This window comes from Rhinoderma darwinii, chromosome 8 (assembly GCF_050947455.1).
Source record: "Rhinoderma darwinii isolate aRhiDar2 chromosome 8, aRhiDar2.hap1, whole genome shotgun sequence".
Taxonomy (NCBI): domain Eukaryota; kingdom Metazoa; phylum Chordata; class Amphibia; order Anura; family Rhinodermatidae; genus Rhinoderma; species Rhinoderma darwinii.
In genome coordinates this window covers 3,256,944-3,269,015 of record NC_134694.1, presented here as the reverse complement: position 1 = coordinate 3,269,015, position 12,072 = coordinate 3,256,944, and the positions used below count along the sequence as shown (strand labels likewise).

The 12,072-nt window shown below is 46.1% G+C and overlaps 2 protein-coding genes across 2 annotated transcripts in view; one reads left to right on the top strand and one right to left on the bottom strand.

Annotated features, from left to right (window-relative positions):
- FNBP1 (formin binding protein 1) overlaps nucleotides 1–12,072 on the bottom strand; it is a 396,531-nt gene that overhangs the window by 252,854 nt on the left and 131,605 nt on the right. The gene's annotated exons all lie outside the window — the stretch shown is intronic.
- The window catches only part of HMCN2 (hemicentin 2), a 91,699-nt gene that overhangs the window by 50,836 nt on the left and 28,791 nt on the right, over nucleotides 1–12,072 (top strand). The window contains exons 32-50 of the mRNA XM_075834640.1: nucleotides 181–462; nucleotides 2,516–2,624; nucleotides 2,860–3,029; nucleotides 3,307–3,461; nucleotides 3,742–3,838; nucleotides 4,444–4,539; nucleotides 4,701–4,877; nucleotides 4,990–5,141; nucleotides 5,460–5,583; nucleotides 5,826–6,001; nucleotides 6,697–6,793; nucleotides 7,146–7,265; nucleotides 7,554–7,709; nucleotides 7,930–8,211; nucleotides 8,456–8,623; nucleotides 9,086–9,199; nucleotides 9,623–9,709; nucleotides 9,868–10,059; nucleotides 10,913–11,086. Coding sequence (XP_075690755.1) covers nucleotides 181–462; nucleotides 2,516–2,624; nucleotides 2,860–3,029; nucleotides 3,307–3,461; nucleotides 3,742–3,838; nucleotides 4,444–4,539; nucleotides 4,701–4,877; nucleotides 4,990–5,141; nucleotides 5,460–5,583; nucleotides 5,826–6,001; nucleotides 6,697–6,793; nucleotides 7,146–7,265; nucleotides 7,554–7,709; nucleotides 7,930–8,211; nucleotides 8,456–8,623; nucleotides 9,086–9,199; nucleotides 9,623–9,709; nucleotides 9,868–10,059; nucleotides 10,913–11,086 — 2,928 coding nt within the window. The remainder of the gene's footprint in view (nucleotides 1–180; nucleotides 463–2,515; nucleotides 2,625–2,859; nucleotides 3,030–3,306; nucleotides 3,462–3,741; nucleotides 3,839–4,443; nucleotides 4,540–4,700; nucleotides 4,878–4,989; nucleotides 5,142–5,459; nucleotides 5,584–5,825; nucleotides 6,002–6,696; nucleotides 6,794–7,145; nucleotides 7,266–7,553; nucleotides 7,710–7,929; nucleotides 8,212–8,455; nucleotides 8,624–9,085; nucleotides 9,200–9,622; nucleotides 9,710–9,867; nucleotides 10,060–10,912; nucleotides 11,087–12,072) is intronic.

Genomic DNA, 12,072 nt, shown 5'->3' with positions numbered 1-12,072 from the left:
TAGGCCAAAATCAGTTTTCAGCCTCTGAATGTAAATGTGAATTTTCCCATTCACTAACAGCAAGTAGAGATCTTGAATATGATCAGAAATAAGAAAGTTCTGGATCTGTTTACTATATAAAAAAATAAGGTTTATTTACAAACACCTATAAGGCTGACTCATTTTTTCATTTTTGTTCAGTTGCCCCTCATATAGAAGGGGCAGGAGCGAGACCACTGATTATAAAGGCCACATTGAGACATCCCTTGGACATAGATTGTTCTGCAACTGGTCATCCTCCTCCGGTCCTGTCCTGGCTGAAAGGTGGACTTATGGTGTCTGAGAGAGATGGACTGCAGGTTAAAGATGGCGGCCGGACACTACATTTTCCAGCAGTGACAGAAAGTGCTCAGGGAGACTATACTTGCATAGCCATCAGCCTGGCCGGAGAGACCACCCTACGATACTCTGTGGAAGTTCTCAGTAAGACATGGGGCTCATACTCTGATAATAGGACCTTTTTCACCCCACTACAGATGGGTCATTGTTTTATATTATGGGATGGAGACTGTAACTTAGGACCTCATTTCAGCATCTGTTGGTGGCAAAGACAGTAGGAGGGGGTGTAACGTCTGCACAGTCTGTAGGTGGAGGGGGTGTAACGTCAGCACAGGCTGTAGGTGGAGGGGTGTAACGTCTGCAGAGGCTGTAGGTGGAGGGGTGTAACGTCTGCAGAGGCTGTAGGTGGAGGGGTGTAACGTCTGCAGAGGCTGTAGGTGGAGGGGGTGTAATGTCTGCAGAGGCTGTAGGTGGAGGGGTGTAACGTCTGCACAGTCTGTAGGTGGAGGGGGTGTAACGTCAGCACAGGCTGTAGGTGGAGGGCTGTAATGTCTGCACAGGCTGTAGGTGGAGGGGTGTAACGTCTGCAGAGGCTGTAGGTGGAGGGGTGTAACATTTGCAGCGGCTGTAGGTGGTGTAAGGTCTGCACAGGCTGTAGGTGGAGGGGTGTAACATTTGCACAGGCTGTAGGTGGAGGGGTGTAACATTTGCACAGGCTGTATGTGGTCGGGGTGTAACATTTGCACAGGCTGTATGTGGTCGGGGTGTAACATTTGCACAGGCTGTATGTGGTCGGTGTGTAACATTTGCACCGGATGTAGTTGGAGGGGGTGTAATATTTGCACAGGCTGTAGGTGGAGGGGTGTAACATTTGCAGCGGCTGTAGGTGGAGGGGTGTAACATTTTCACAGGCTGTAGGTGGAGGGGGTGTAACATTTGCAGCGGCTGTAGGTGGAAGGGTGTAACATTTGCACAGGCTGTAGGCGGTTGGGGTGTAACATTTGCACAAGCTGTAGGTGGCGGGGTGTAACATTTGCAGCGGCTGTAGGTGGAGGGGTGTAACATTTGCACAGGCTGTAGGTGGAGGGGTGTAACATTTGCACAGGCTGTAGGTGGAGGGGGTGTAACATTTGCAGCGGCTGTAGGTGGAGGGGGTGTAACATTTGCAGCGGCTGTAGATGGAGGGGTGTAACATTTGCACAGGCTGTAGGTGGAGGGGTGTAACATTTGCAGCGGCTGTAGGTGGAAGGGTGTAACATCTGCACAGGCTGTAGGCGGTCGGGGTGTAACATTTGCACAGGCTGTAGGTGGAGGGGTGTAACATGTGCAGCGGCTGTAGGTGGAGGGGTGTAACATTTTCACAGGCTGTAGGTGGAGGGGTGTAACGTTTGCACAGGCTGTAGGTGGAGGGGGTGTAACATTTGCAGCGGCTGTAGGTGGAAGGGTGTAACATTTTCACAGGCTGTAGGCGGTTGGGGGTGTAACATTTGCACAAGCTGTAGGTGGCGGGGTGTAACATTTGCAGCGGCTGTAGGTGGAGGGGTGTAACATTTGCACAGGCTGTAGGTGGAGGGGTGTAACATTTGCACAGGCTGTAGGTGGAAGGGTGTAACATCTGCACAGGCTGTAGGTGGAAGGGTGTAACATCTGCACAGGCTGTAGGCGGTCGGGGTGTAACATTTGCACAGGCTGTAGGTGGAGGGGTGTAACATGTGCAGCGGCTGTAGGTGGAGGGGTGTAACATTTTCACAGGCTGTAGGTGGAGGGGTGTAACGTTTGCACAGGCTGTAGGTGGAGGGGTGTAACATTTGCACAGGCTGTAGGTGGAGGGGTGTAACATTTTCACAGGCTGTAGGCGGTTGGGGGTGTAACATTTGCACAAGCTGTAGGTGGCGGGGTGTAACATTTGCAGCGGCTGTAGGTGGAGGGGTGTAACATTTGCACAGGCTGTAGGTGGAGGGGTGTAACATTTGCACAGGCTGTAGGTGGAGCGGTGTAACATTTGCAGCGGCTGTAGGTGGAGGGGTGTAACATTTGCAGCGGCTGTAGGTGGAGGGGTGTAACATTTGCAGCGGCTGTAGGTGGAGGGGTGTAACATTTGCACAGGTGGTACTCCCAATCCTGGCGTTATCGCTGCTTTGATCACGTAATTGCGGGAACTATTTATATTCCTAACTTTTTCCTTCTTTCTTGCTAGTTCCTCCCAGCGTGCAGATCGGTGATGGTTCAGGTCAAGTCACCGTAACTGTAAATGACGGCCTGGATCTCTCCTGTCTTGGGACTGGACACCCACATCCTATAGTGCGGTAAGTGCAGGTTACAATGTATCCAGACTAAGCGATAAAGCTTACATCAGATTCTATTATTTCATATTAAAGGGACACTACACCTGCAGACTGTCTCTCAATTCGCTGTGAAGTTGAATGCAATCTATTGCTCCCTGTTATCGGCTGTTTCAGAGTTTTCTTTAATGGGACAAATAACGGGGTGCAGAAAAGTATCTCGGTTTCTGATTGTTATGGGACCTTCATCTTGCTGCAGGTGGTCGAGGAATGGCTACCCAGTTACAGATCAGGATGGGCTGGAGGTATTAGATGGTGGGAGAACCTTGCTCATCCGTCTCGTACAGCCAGGACATGGTGGGAAATACGAATGCAAAGCTGAAGGAGAAGCTGGGACGGCAGAGGCGACTGTGGATGTGTTGGTACAAGGTAAATAAAACCTTAATATTCAGAATCACTGCAATCCCACCCAGGGGAAGGGGCGTATTGTATACAACATCCCATTATACCACCGAACAGTAGGGAAAAAATGGCTTTTTACAGAACGGTTTGTGGCAATGAAATTTATTTCTAGTATCTAGAAGACTAGAACATTGTATTGTAATCACCGGGATGTTGGATCGATGGGATCAGAGCTCTTTAGTATATCTATTCTATAGGACGTTATATACAGTGACTATCCGGTCATGGTCTTCTTTTATACCAGAGCTCCCATTGGTCACCATTACGGGCGGCAGCAATGTATCTGCAAAACTACGGGAGCCTGTGAGTCTGGAGTGCGACGTGTCAGGTACCCCACCCCCAACGGTGACCTGGTGGAAGGACGGACTGCCGGTAGAAGCACAAGGATCCAGACTGCGGGTAGGTCTCCTGTGTTTGCATTCTGGGTAATTGGCCCTGGTCTCCTGGACAATGGATATTCCACAACGGCATTGGAATATAAGCGATAAAACACTTTTTCTTTTACATGTAAGATTAATATTGGTGCCGAGCGCAGGATTCACTACTATGTGTTTTATTCAGCATGTGATACATTGTTTTCTGATGTTCTCATTGGAAACTTATGCCCATATGTACCGGATACTGCGGCCGCTCCTCACGTTATTCTGTTAATAATCTGCTTAATATAATTTTCTGACAGATCGAGGCGCTCTCCATTGATGACGAAGGTGTCTATACGTGTGTGGCTGAAAACGAGGCCGGAGAAGGAAGACAAGATGTGCTGCTCAATGTGCTGGGTAAGGGACAGGCTAAAGAGTCACAACATGTAAGACTTAGATACACCGCTCAGCAGACAGCATCACACATGGTAGGATTAGATACACAGCTCAGCAGACAGTAACACACATGATAGGATTAGATACACAGCTCAGCAGACAGTATCACACATGGTAGGATTAGATACACAGCTCAGCAGACAGTAACACACATGATAGGATTAGATACACAGCTCAGCAGACAGTATCACACATGATAGGATTAGATACACGGCTCAGCGGACAGTATCACACATGATACGATTAGATACATGGCTCAGCAGACAGTATCACACATGATAGGATTAGATACATGGCTCAGCAGACAGTATCACACATGATAGGATAAGATACACAGCTCAGCAGACAGTAACACACATGATAGGATTAGATACACAGCTCAGCAGACAGTATCACACATGATAGGATTAGATAGATACACAGCTCAGCAGACAGTATCACACATGATAGGATTAGATAGATACACAGCTTAGCAGACAGTATCACACATGATAGGATTAGATAGATACACAGCTCAGCAGACAGTATCACACATTTTACTGTATATCTGTGCATTCTTATTCTAGTTCCTCCTAATATTGAGCCTACTGACGTGAACCATACGATGGTGGAGAACTTCCCAGCTACTTTGGAGTGCCTGGCATCAGGAAGTCCTTTACCTGGTGAGCCGTACATTATTACGTGATTTCTTATATGGAGTAGCTAATTCCCTGACTAGCGCTCAGACTCTCGTCGTTTGCCTCCCTGTGAGATTTCTCGCTGACAGTCCTGGAATAGGACTTACATAGTCGTGTCAGTAAATGTTCATGTTTTGTCTCGACAGTGGTGTCCTGGTACAGAGGGGGGCAGCTGCTGTCAGCTATGCCTGGTATCACCCTGCTAAATGAGGGCAGGATCCTGCACATTGAGAGAGCGGGCATCTCTGAGGCTGGAGAATACGTCTGTGTGGCATCTAACTCCGCAGGCAGCAGCGAACTTCTCTACACACTGGAGGTTCATGGTGAGAGTTATAATCCAAGCCATAGTTTTAATTGTGGTCCTCAAATATCATTTTTAAGGTTCCCAGGACAATGCTTCTCACTATTTATTCTTCCTATCAACTTTTCCTTTAGTGCCCCCCAGGATTGTGTCGTTGACAGAGCTGGCAACCTTTCTGGTGAATGACCAAGTGTGGCTGGAATGTAATGCTACAGGTTTTCCAGAGCCGACTCTTATGTGGTTGAAAGATAACGTTCCTGTTTCTACTGCAAGCGCAGGACTGCGGGTCAGTACCGATATCATCCCATAGTGATCGCCGACGATCACTTCAACTAAACTGAATGCAAAACACAGGGATGACTTCAGCATGTCATTATCGCCACCTGGTGGTGAAACTGTTGCACTGCAAGTTTAAAATTCTTTGCAAAAACTGCAAGGTCAGAATAATACTGTATGAACTAATGACAAAAAGAGTAATAGGCATCGTGTGATACACATCTGGATCTCTAGTTATTATAAACTGGTCTTTATTGATTAATAGACAATGTTGTTGCTGCACTGACCCTGACACATTGGTGACGATCTTTTTCCCCTCTATCATCAGATTTTGGAGCAGGGGAGAATTCTGTCCATATCTGCAGTTCACGTGTTGGACTCTGGTATATACACCTGTGTAGCTGTGAGTTCTGCAGGCGAGGACAGTCGTACCACTGATCTACAGGTGTATGGTAAACATGCGGGGTGTAATGTTACTGTGAGGTCTATATCATTCTTTAGAGGATAAACAGTATATATTTAGATATGGATACTTGTTGACATCTAGTATAATTTCTGTATTGTGACACTTCTTAATAATATATATGATACAAAAACCGAGTATATGCCCAGAGCGGCTGCCACTTCCAGGACATTTCAGCCCATACCACTGCACATTTTCTGTATTTGATGCCTATTCATTTCTTTTGTGCAGTGCCCCCAAGTATCCAAGGAGAAGAATATAATACTTCTGTCACTGTCAACCAAGCCATCCGTCTGGAGTGTCAGAGCAACGCCATCCCACCCCCTACTATCAGCTGGCTGAAGGACGGACGTCCACTTCCTAAAAGGGCAGGGATCCGAGTGACAGAGAATGGACGCCACCTGCAGGTGAGGATTGGGAGTGAAGAGCTGTGTGGTTCTCCGATACTGTAAGATTAGATACAGCGGCTCAGCAGACAGTATCACACATGATAAGGTTAGATACAGCAGCTCAGCAGACAGTATCACACATGATAGGATTAGATACACAGCTCAGCAGTCAGTATCACACATGTTAGGATTAGATACACAGCTCAGCAGTCAGTATCACACATGTTAGGATTAGATACAGCAACTCAGCAGACAGTATCCCACATGATAGGATTAGATACAGCAACTCAGCACAGTATCACACGTGACTGGATTAGATACACAGCTCAGCAGACAGTATCACACAAAAGATTAGATACACGATCGAATTAGATACACAGCTAAGCAGAGAGTGTTACACATGATAGGATTAGATACAGCAGCTCACCAAACAGTATCGCACATTAGATATAGAGGCTCAGTAGACCGTATCACACATGATAGGATTAGATACACTGGCTCAGCACAGAGTATTACATATGACAGGCTTAGATACACTGGCACAGTAGAGAGTATTACATATGACAGGCTTAGATACACTGGCTCAGTGGAGAATATTACATAGGGCAGGCTTAGAGACACTGGGGATTATGTGGAATTGTCTCCGATCTGTACCATGTCTGTTAAGGAAGTGATTTCTGTATATGATCTATGTGGATTTCACCTCCCCGCAGATTGACCAGTCCCAGCTGCGGGACGCTGGACGATACACCTGTGAGGCTTCTAATGATGCTGGCCGTTCCGAAAAGCATTATAATGTCGTCATCTGGGGTAAAAACCTTATAGACGTGGATAAAATAGTTTAACTGGTGATTGTATGCGGACTCTTTCCCTGTGATAAATATCAGTAGAAAAGTAGAATTAAAATTGTCTGTACATTGTGTGAAAATCTGAGCAGGTAAGAGCTGTAGTTTACATTTACTGCCTCCATCCCAGTATGTGTCCTATACCTGTGATGTGGGAGCGAGACCCCCAGTGCTGCCCTATAACACTATGCAGACATGGACGTACCAGAGTAGGAATTATCATAGCATCACTAGCTCGTCATGACTTTTTACCTTGTGGGTGGAAGCTGCTGAACTGATATATATATATATATATATATAATACTTTCTTCTTTTAGTGCCTCCTAATTTCCCAGCCTCCCCGGAGTCTCCCATGTCTGTTATTGAGGGGCATCCACTCAGCTTTACCTGTGAATGTCAGGGGTCTCCGCCGCCCGTGCTCACCTGGATGAAGAACGGTAAGTGCTTGGTGCCCATTGACATGTACAGGGAGCGCTGCATCAGGAAGCTGCGCAACAACCACATCGGAAAATGCACAAAAACTTAGCATTGCTTTAATTGCAGATTTTTCTTGCATTTTTATGCCAGTTTTTTCCCCTTTCAAATCAATGGTTTAAAAATACAATAAAATCACGATAGGGGGTGCCAACACAGCAGATGATAGGAAATGCACAGTGGTTGGGGGTTTGCTGTTATGACATCCCATTCACTATAGTGCAAAATCTTTATCTCCTGCAACGTTCCAGGATCTCCCCTCATGGACGAGGAGCGTGCTCAGGTTTCTGCCGGGGGTAGACTGCTGCAGATCAGCAAGGTCCAAGTGTCCAATGAAGGGGCGTACAGCTGTGTGTGCAGCAATGAGGCCGGCAGCAGCCAGCGAGACTACTTACTGGAGGTCTACGGTGAGTGTCCGGGGACATTTTCCCCATAATCTAACCCTGTTCTTCCATTACTTTCTGGTCTCCACCCTGTGGTTTCATCAACTCAGGTCACTGCCACAATGGATTACTAATCCGGACTGATAAACATGCACAGTATCCAGATCACAGATCGCCCATACTATGTGCTCAGTTGGACATCCGCTGTTCTCCATTCATCTCCGCTTTTCTCTTCCATCACCAGCTTTGCCAGTAATAGCCGGGAGCAGCCATATCCCCAGGCAGATGTCAGCCACAAGAGGCAGCCAGATCACCCTGGACTGTATGGTCAGCGGGATGCCCACACCGTCGCTGACTTGGCTCAAAGATGGCTTCCCACTCGGGAGCGGACCAGACTTGATCTTGAAGAACAGAAATCAGCAGTTGACAGTCATCCGCGCACAGCCGATTCATTCAGGACGCTACGTTTGTGTGGCTGTGAACGCGGCCGGACAGACGGATGTTAAATACGACCTCACGGTGCAAGGTAAGGTCTCCGCTCAATGTCCAAGTACATGCCATGTTCCCTGGATCCATATTAGGATGTGAACCATGAGACCAGATGTGATCGGCTCATGTTCTACAAACAATCCCCAGTCTTTACATACATCAGGAGTTTCCAGATAAGGTTGAATTGCCTAGAAGTGCCAAAGACCGTGAAGACCGGAATCCATCGTCCAGTTGGCCGCCACATTTAATTTGCTATTTTGTCCAATTCCATCTTCTTCCAGTCCCACCTGAAATAGGAAACTCCCCGACAGACCCCCAGAACACGTCTGTCGCTCTACACGGCACCTTCACGCTCATCTGTGAAGCAAACGGGATCCCTCCTCCATCCATCACGTGGTACAGAAATAACGTCCCACTGACCCCAATGGAAAATACTCACGTGCAATCAGGTGACTTGTTTGGGGTCTGCATTGTGGAGATTGGATTTGAAGACGTGATTGGTCAATTGTTTCAAAATTGCCCATAAGGCTTTTATAGGGACCATGGACAGGGAAGCCCAGGTCATCCCCAATACGTAGAGGGTACTTGAATAGGGCTTTAGCTTTCCATAGGCTTTGCATCATTTGCAAACAAGGGAGGGGGAACCAGAACCTTAAGTGGTGGGGGTTGAGGTCTACACCAACCTTCTCATCTGCAATAGATGGGTAGTGGGGTAGGTGAAGCAGCAGTGGACACTTCTGACTTTGACCAGGTGATATGGTGGTGGAAGCCAACACATAGAAAGGGCCCCATTGTCATTAAGGGACCCCACTTTTCTACGTTCGCTCCTTGTTCTTTCAGTACTCGTGTTCTCCGTAGTCATTTGAGATATCTACTTAATAGGATATTCATCAATAACGTTCTTTACCTAGGAGGTCGGGTCCTCAAGGTGTTACGTGCACAAAGAGAAGATGGTGGGGTCTATGCTTGTGTGGTCTCCAATGCAGCAGGAGAAGCACGGAAGAAGTTCATTGTCGATATCTTAGGTAGGTGTCACAAAACCAACGTATCTGGTGTCTACAGAGTCCAACTTCTATGACCTCAAGAGAATGGACCCGGGCAAATTGTCAGTATTCCCCGTCCATGGCTAGCAAGACTATTCTGATTTTCTTAATTGTTTGTGGAAAAAGCAGAAAACCCCTTTAGTACAGCATCCATCTAGTTAACGGTTGTCTGCAGAGACTATGCAGTTCTCTGAAGCTTGGGTGACTCTGTGACTAAATGATAGTTGCTACAAAATGGCTGCAGTAAACTTGGCTAGGTCCTGAACACAGTTGCAAGAAGAAGAAGAGGTCAGAAGCAAAACCGGCTGACACAAGAAGAAAATAGCACACAGTGGTAGTGCAAGAAAAGTGTAAATTTGATTTAAAGCTATAAAACCTTCCAATAGTGTTTCTTATGTTTTGTAGTCCCACCCGTCATAGAAGATCGTGACGATGACAAAAATTTTCGTGTCGCAGAAGGTCAGCCCATTCGTCTTCACTGTAGGGCTTCAGGTAATCAGGTTTTTTCTTTAGGCTTATCAGTAAAGTAGCGTGAAAATTACACCAAAATTACATTCAAAATTTGGCGCAATTCATCATTTTTTTCCTCCTTGCAGACCCTCATTGCTGGAGAACATGAACACTCACTAAAATGTATATTTCCCCATCAGGACACCCGGTGCCCAGCATCTCCTGGTTCAGAGATTCCCAGCCAGTTCACAGCGGAGACGGCATTCATATCTCACAGGATGGGTCCGAGCTGCTTATTGAAGCTGCCAGTGTGTTCACTGCGGGACATTACACCTGTCTGGCCATCAATCCCGTTGCGGAGACGAGCAAGTTTTTTGTATTAACGGTTTTAGGTAAGTTTTCATTGTATGTGGGCGGGACGCTGCAGATGTTTGACACTATTAAGCCTCATTCACACAATACAGTGATCATTAGGATTGGATTGGATTGTTCATATTTTAATTTTTTGTGTTTAAAGCATACAGCCTACTGATCCCAAGTTACTGTCTGTACTATACTCCAGAGCTGCATTCACAATTCTATAGGTCTCACAGTCAAAATCTCTCAGCATGCCCAGCTTGTTCAGTGTCTGCACAGAGCTAGCACATGTATGTAGACATTGACACCACCAGCAGAATCATGAGTGCAGCTCTGGAGTATAATACAGGATGTAACTCAGGATCAGTACAGGATAAGTAATGTATGTACACAGTGACTCCACCAGCAGAATAGTGAGTTCAGCTCTGCAGTATAATACAGGATGTAACTCAGGATCAATACAGGATAAGTGATGTAATGTATGTACACAGTGACTCCACCAGCAGAATAGTGAGTGCAGCTCTGGAGTATAATACAGGATGTAACTCAGGATCAATACAGGATAAGTGATGTAATGTATGTACACAGTGACTCCACCAGCAGAATAGTGAGTGCAGCTCTGGAGTATAATACAGGATGTAACTCAGGATCAGTACAGGATAAGTAATGTAATGTATGTAGACATTGACACCACCAGCAGAATCATGAGTGCAGCTCTGGAGTATAATACAGGATGTAACTCAGGATCAGTACAGGATAAGTAATTTAATGTATGTACACAGTGACTCCACCAGCAGAATAGTGAGTGCAGCTCTGGAGTATAATACAGGACTTTGGTTCTACTTAACTTATCGTGTCTTTGACTTCACGTCATCCTCCCACACACAGTGAGCCCCAGCATTTCTGGAAACCTGGATGACGGAGCCAACGAAGATGTCATTGTGATTGTTAACAACCCGTTATCACTCATCTGTGAAGCCCTGGGATTTCCAATACCCACGGTTACCTGGCTAAAAAATGGGCAACCATTCCGGGAGTCAGACAACGTAAAGATGATTCCAGGTAGACAATGCATTTACTTTTTAGGGATTCTGTGTCCATGTCTTAAAATAGGAACTCGAACTCGCCTATTTTAAGGATTGGTTGGGTCCCAATATGATATGTTTTAACACAAAGTTTTGTTAAGTATAGATCCAGTCTGTTGCTCTGCAGTTGCTCATTAGCATCAGACTACAAACTTGTCATTGTTAAAAGGGTCGTCCAGATTAGAAATCTCATTTCCATACACCCTATTAGAGAATTGTGAGTTAATAGATTGGTTAGAGTTGAGAGCGGTTACATAGAGCGTCTCTGCCTGTCCCGTCCTGTATTACACAGACATCACATCGATATGAATGGACACCGTGTAATACTTAATTTCTCCTGTGGTGGCGCTGCAGGGAAACTGAACACTTACTGTCAGGTTTCCCAACAGATCCCAGCTGATCGCTGTGGGTCCAAACAGGAGGAAATTTTGTGATCAGCTTATTGTCAAAGGACCCTTCTAACAAGTAGGGATTGTCCAAGCGGCAACCCCCTTTAAATGACTGAATGGAGACAAATTGACGCTTTGTGGCCTGTTGCTCAGGAAAAGATCTTATTGCTGTAAACGGGATTTTGTTTGGCACTTTCCCGTACATTTGCCAAATCCTGGTTTTCTTCTGTTTACATCTGTATGGGGGAAAAAAACCACAAATGCAATAGACGGCAACTAATATCGTAGCATTCATTTTATGTAGATCATCCATTTAATTTCATTAAATATTTACTGGTAAATGTAGCGATGTGGTCCATGAATGGATGAAGTTCGCTTTCTGCAAGGAACTGGAACATCTTGTGTGTAAGGGGCGGATTGAGAGTAATTTGGGCCCCCCAGGCCATAATGGTCATGGGTCCCTTTCCATCCACTATAGTAGGGATACACTTTAGCCGGGTTTACACATTATATTTCAGCAGCAATCGTCTCTTGGGCATGACCTGAATGGTCAGTTCCTCCCTGTTGTGAGTGA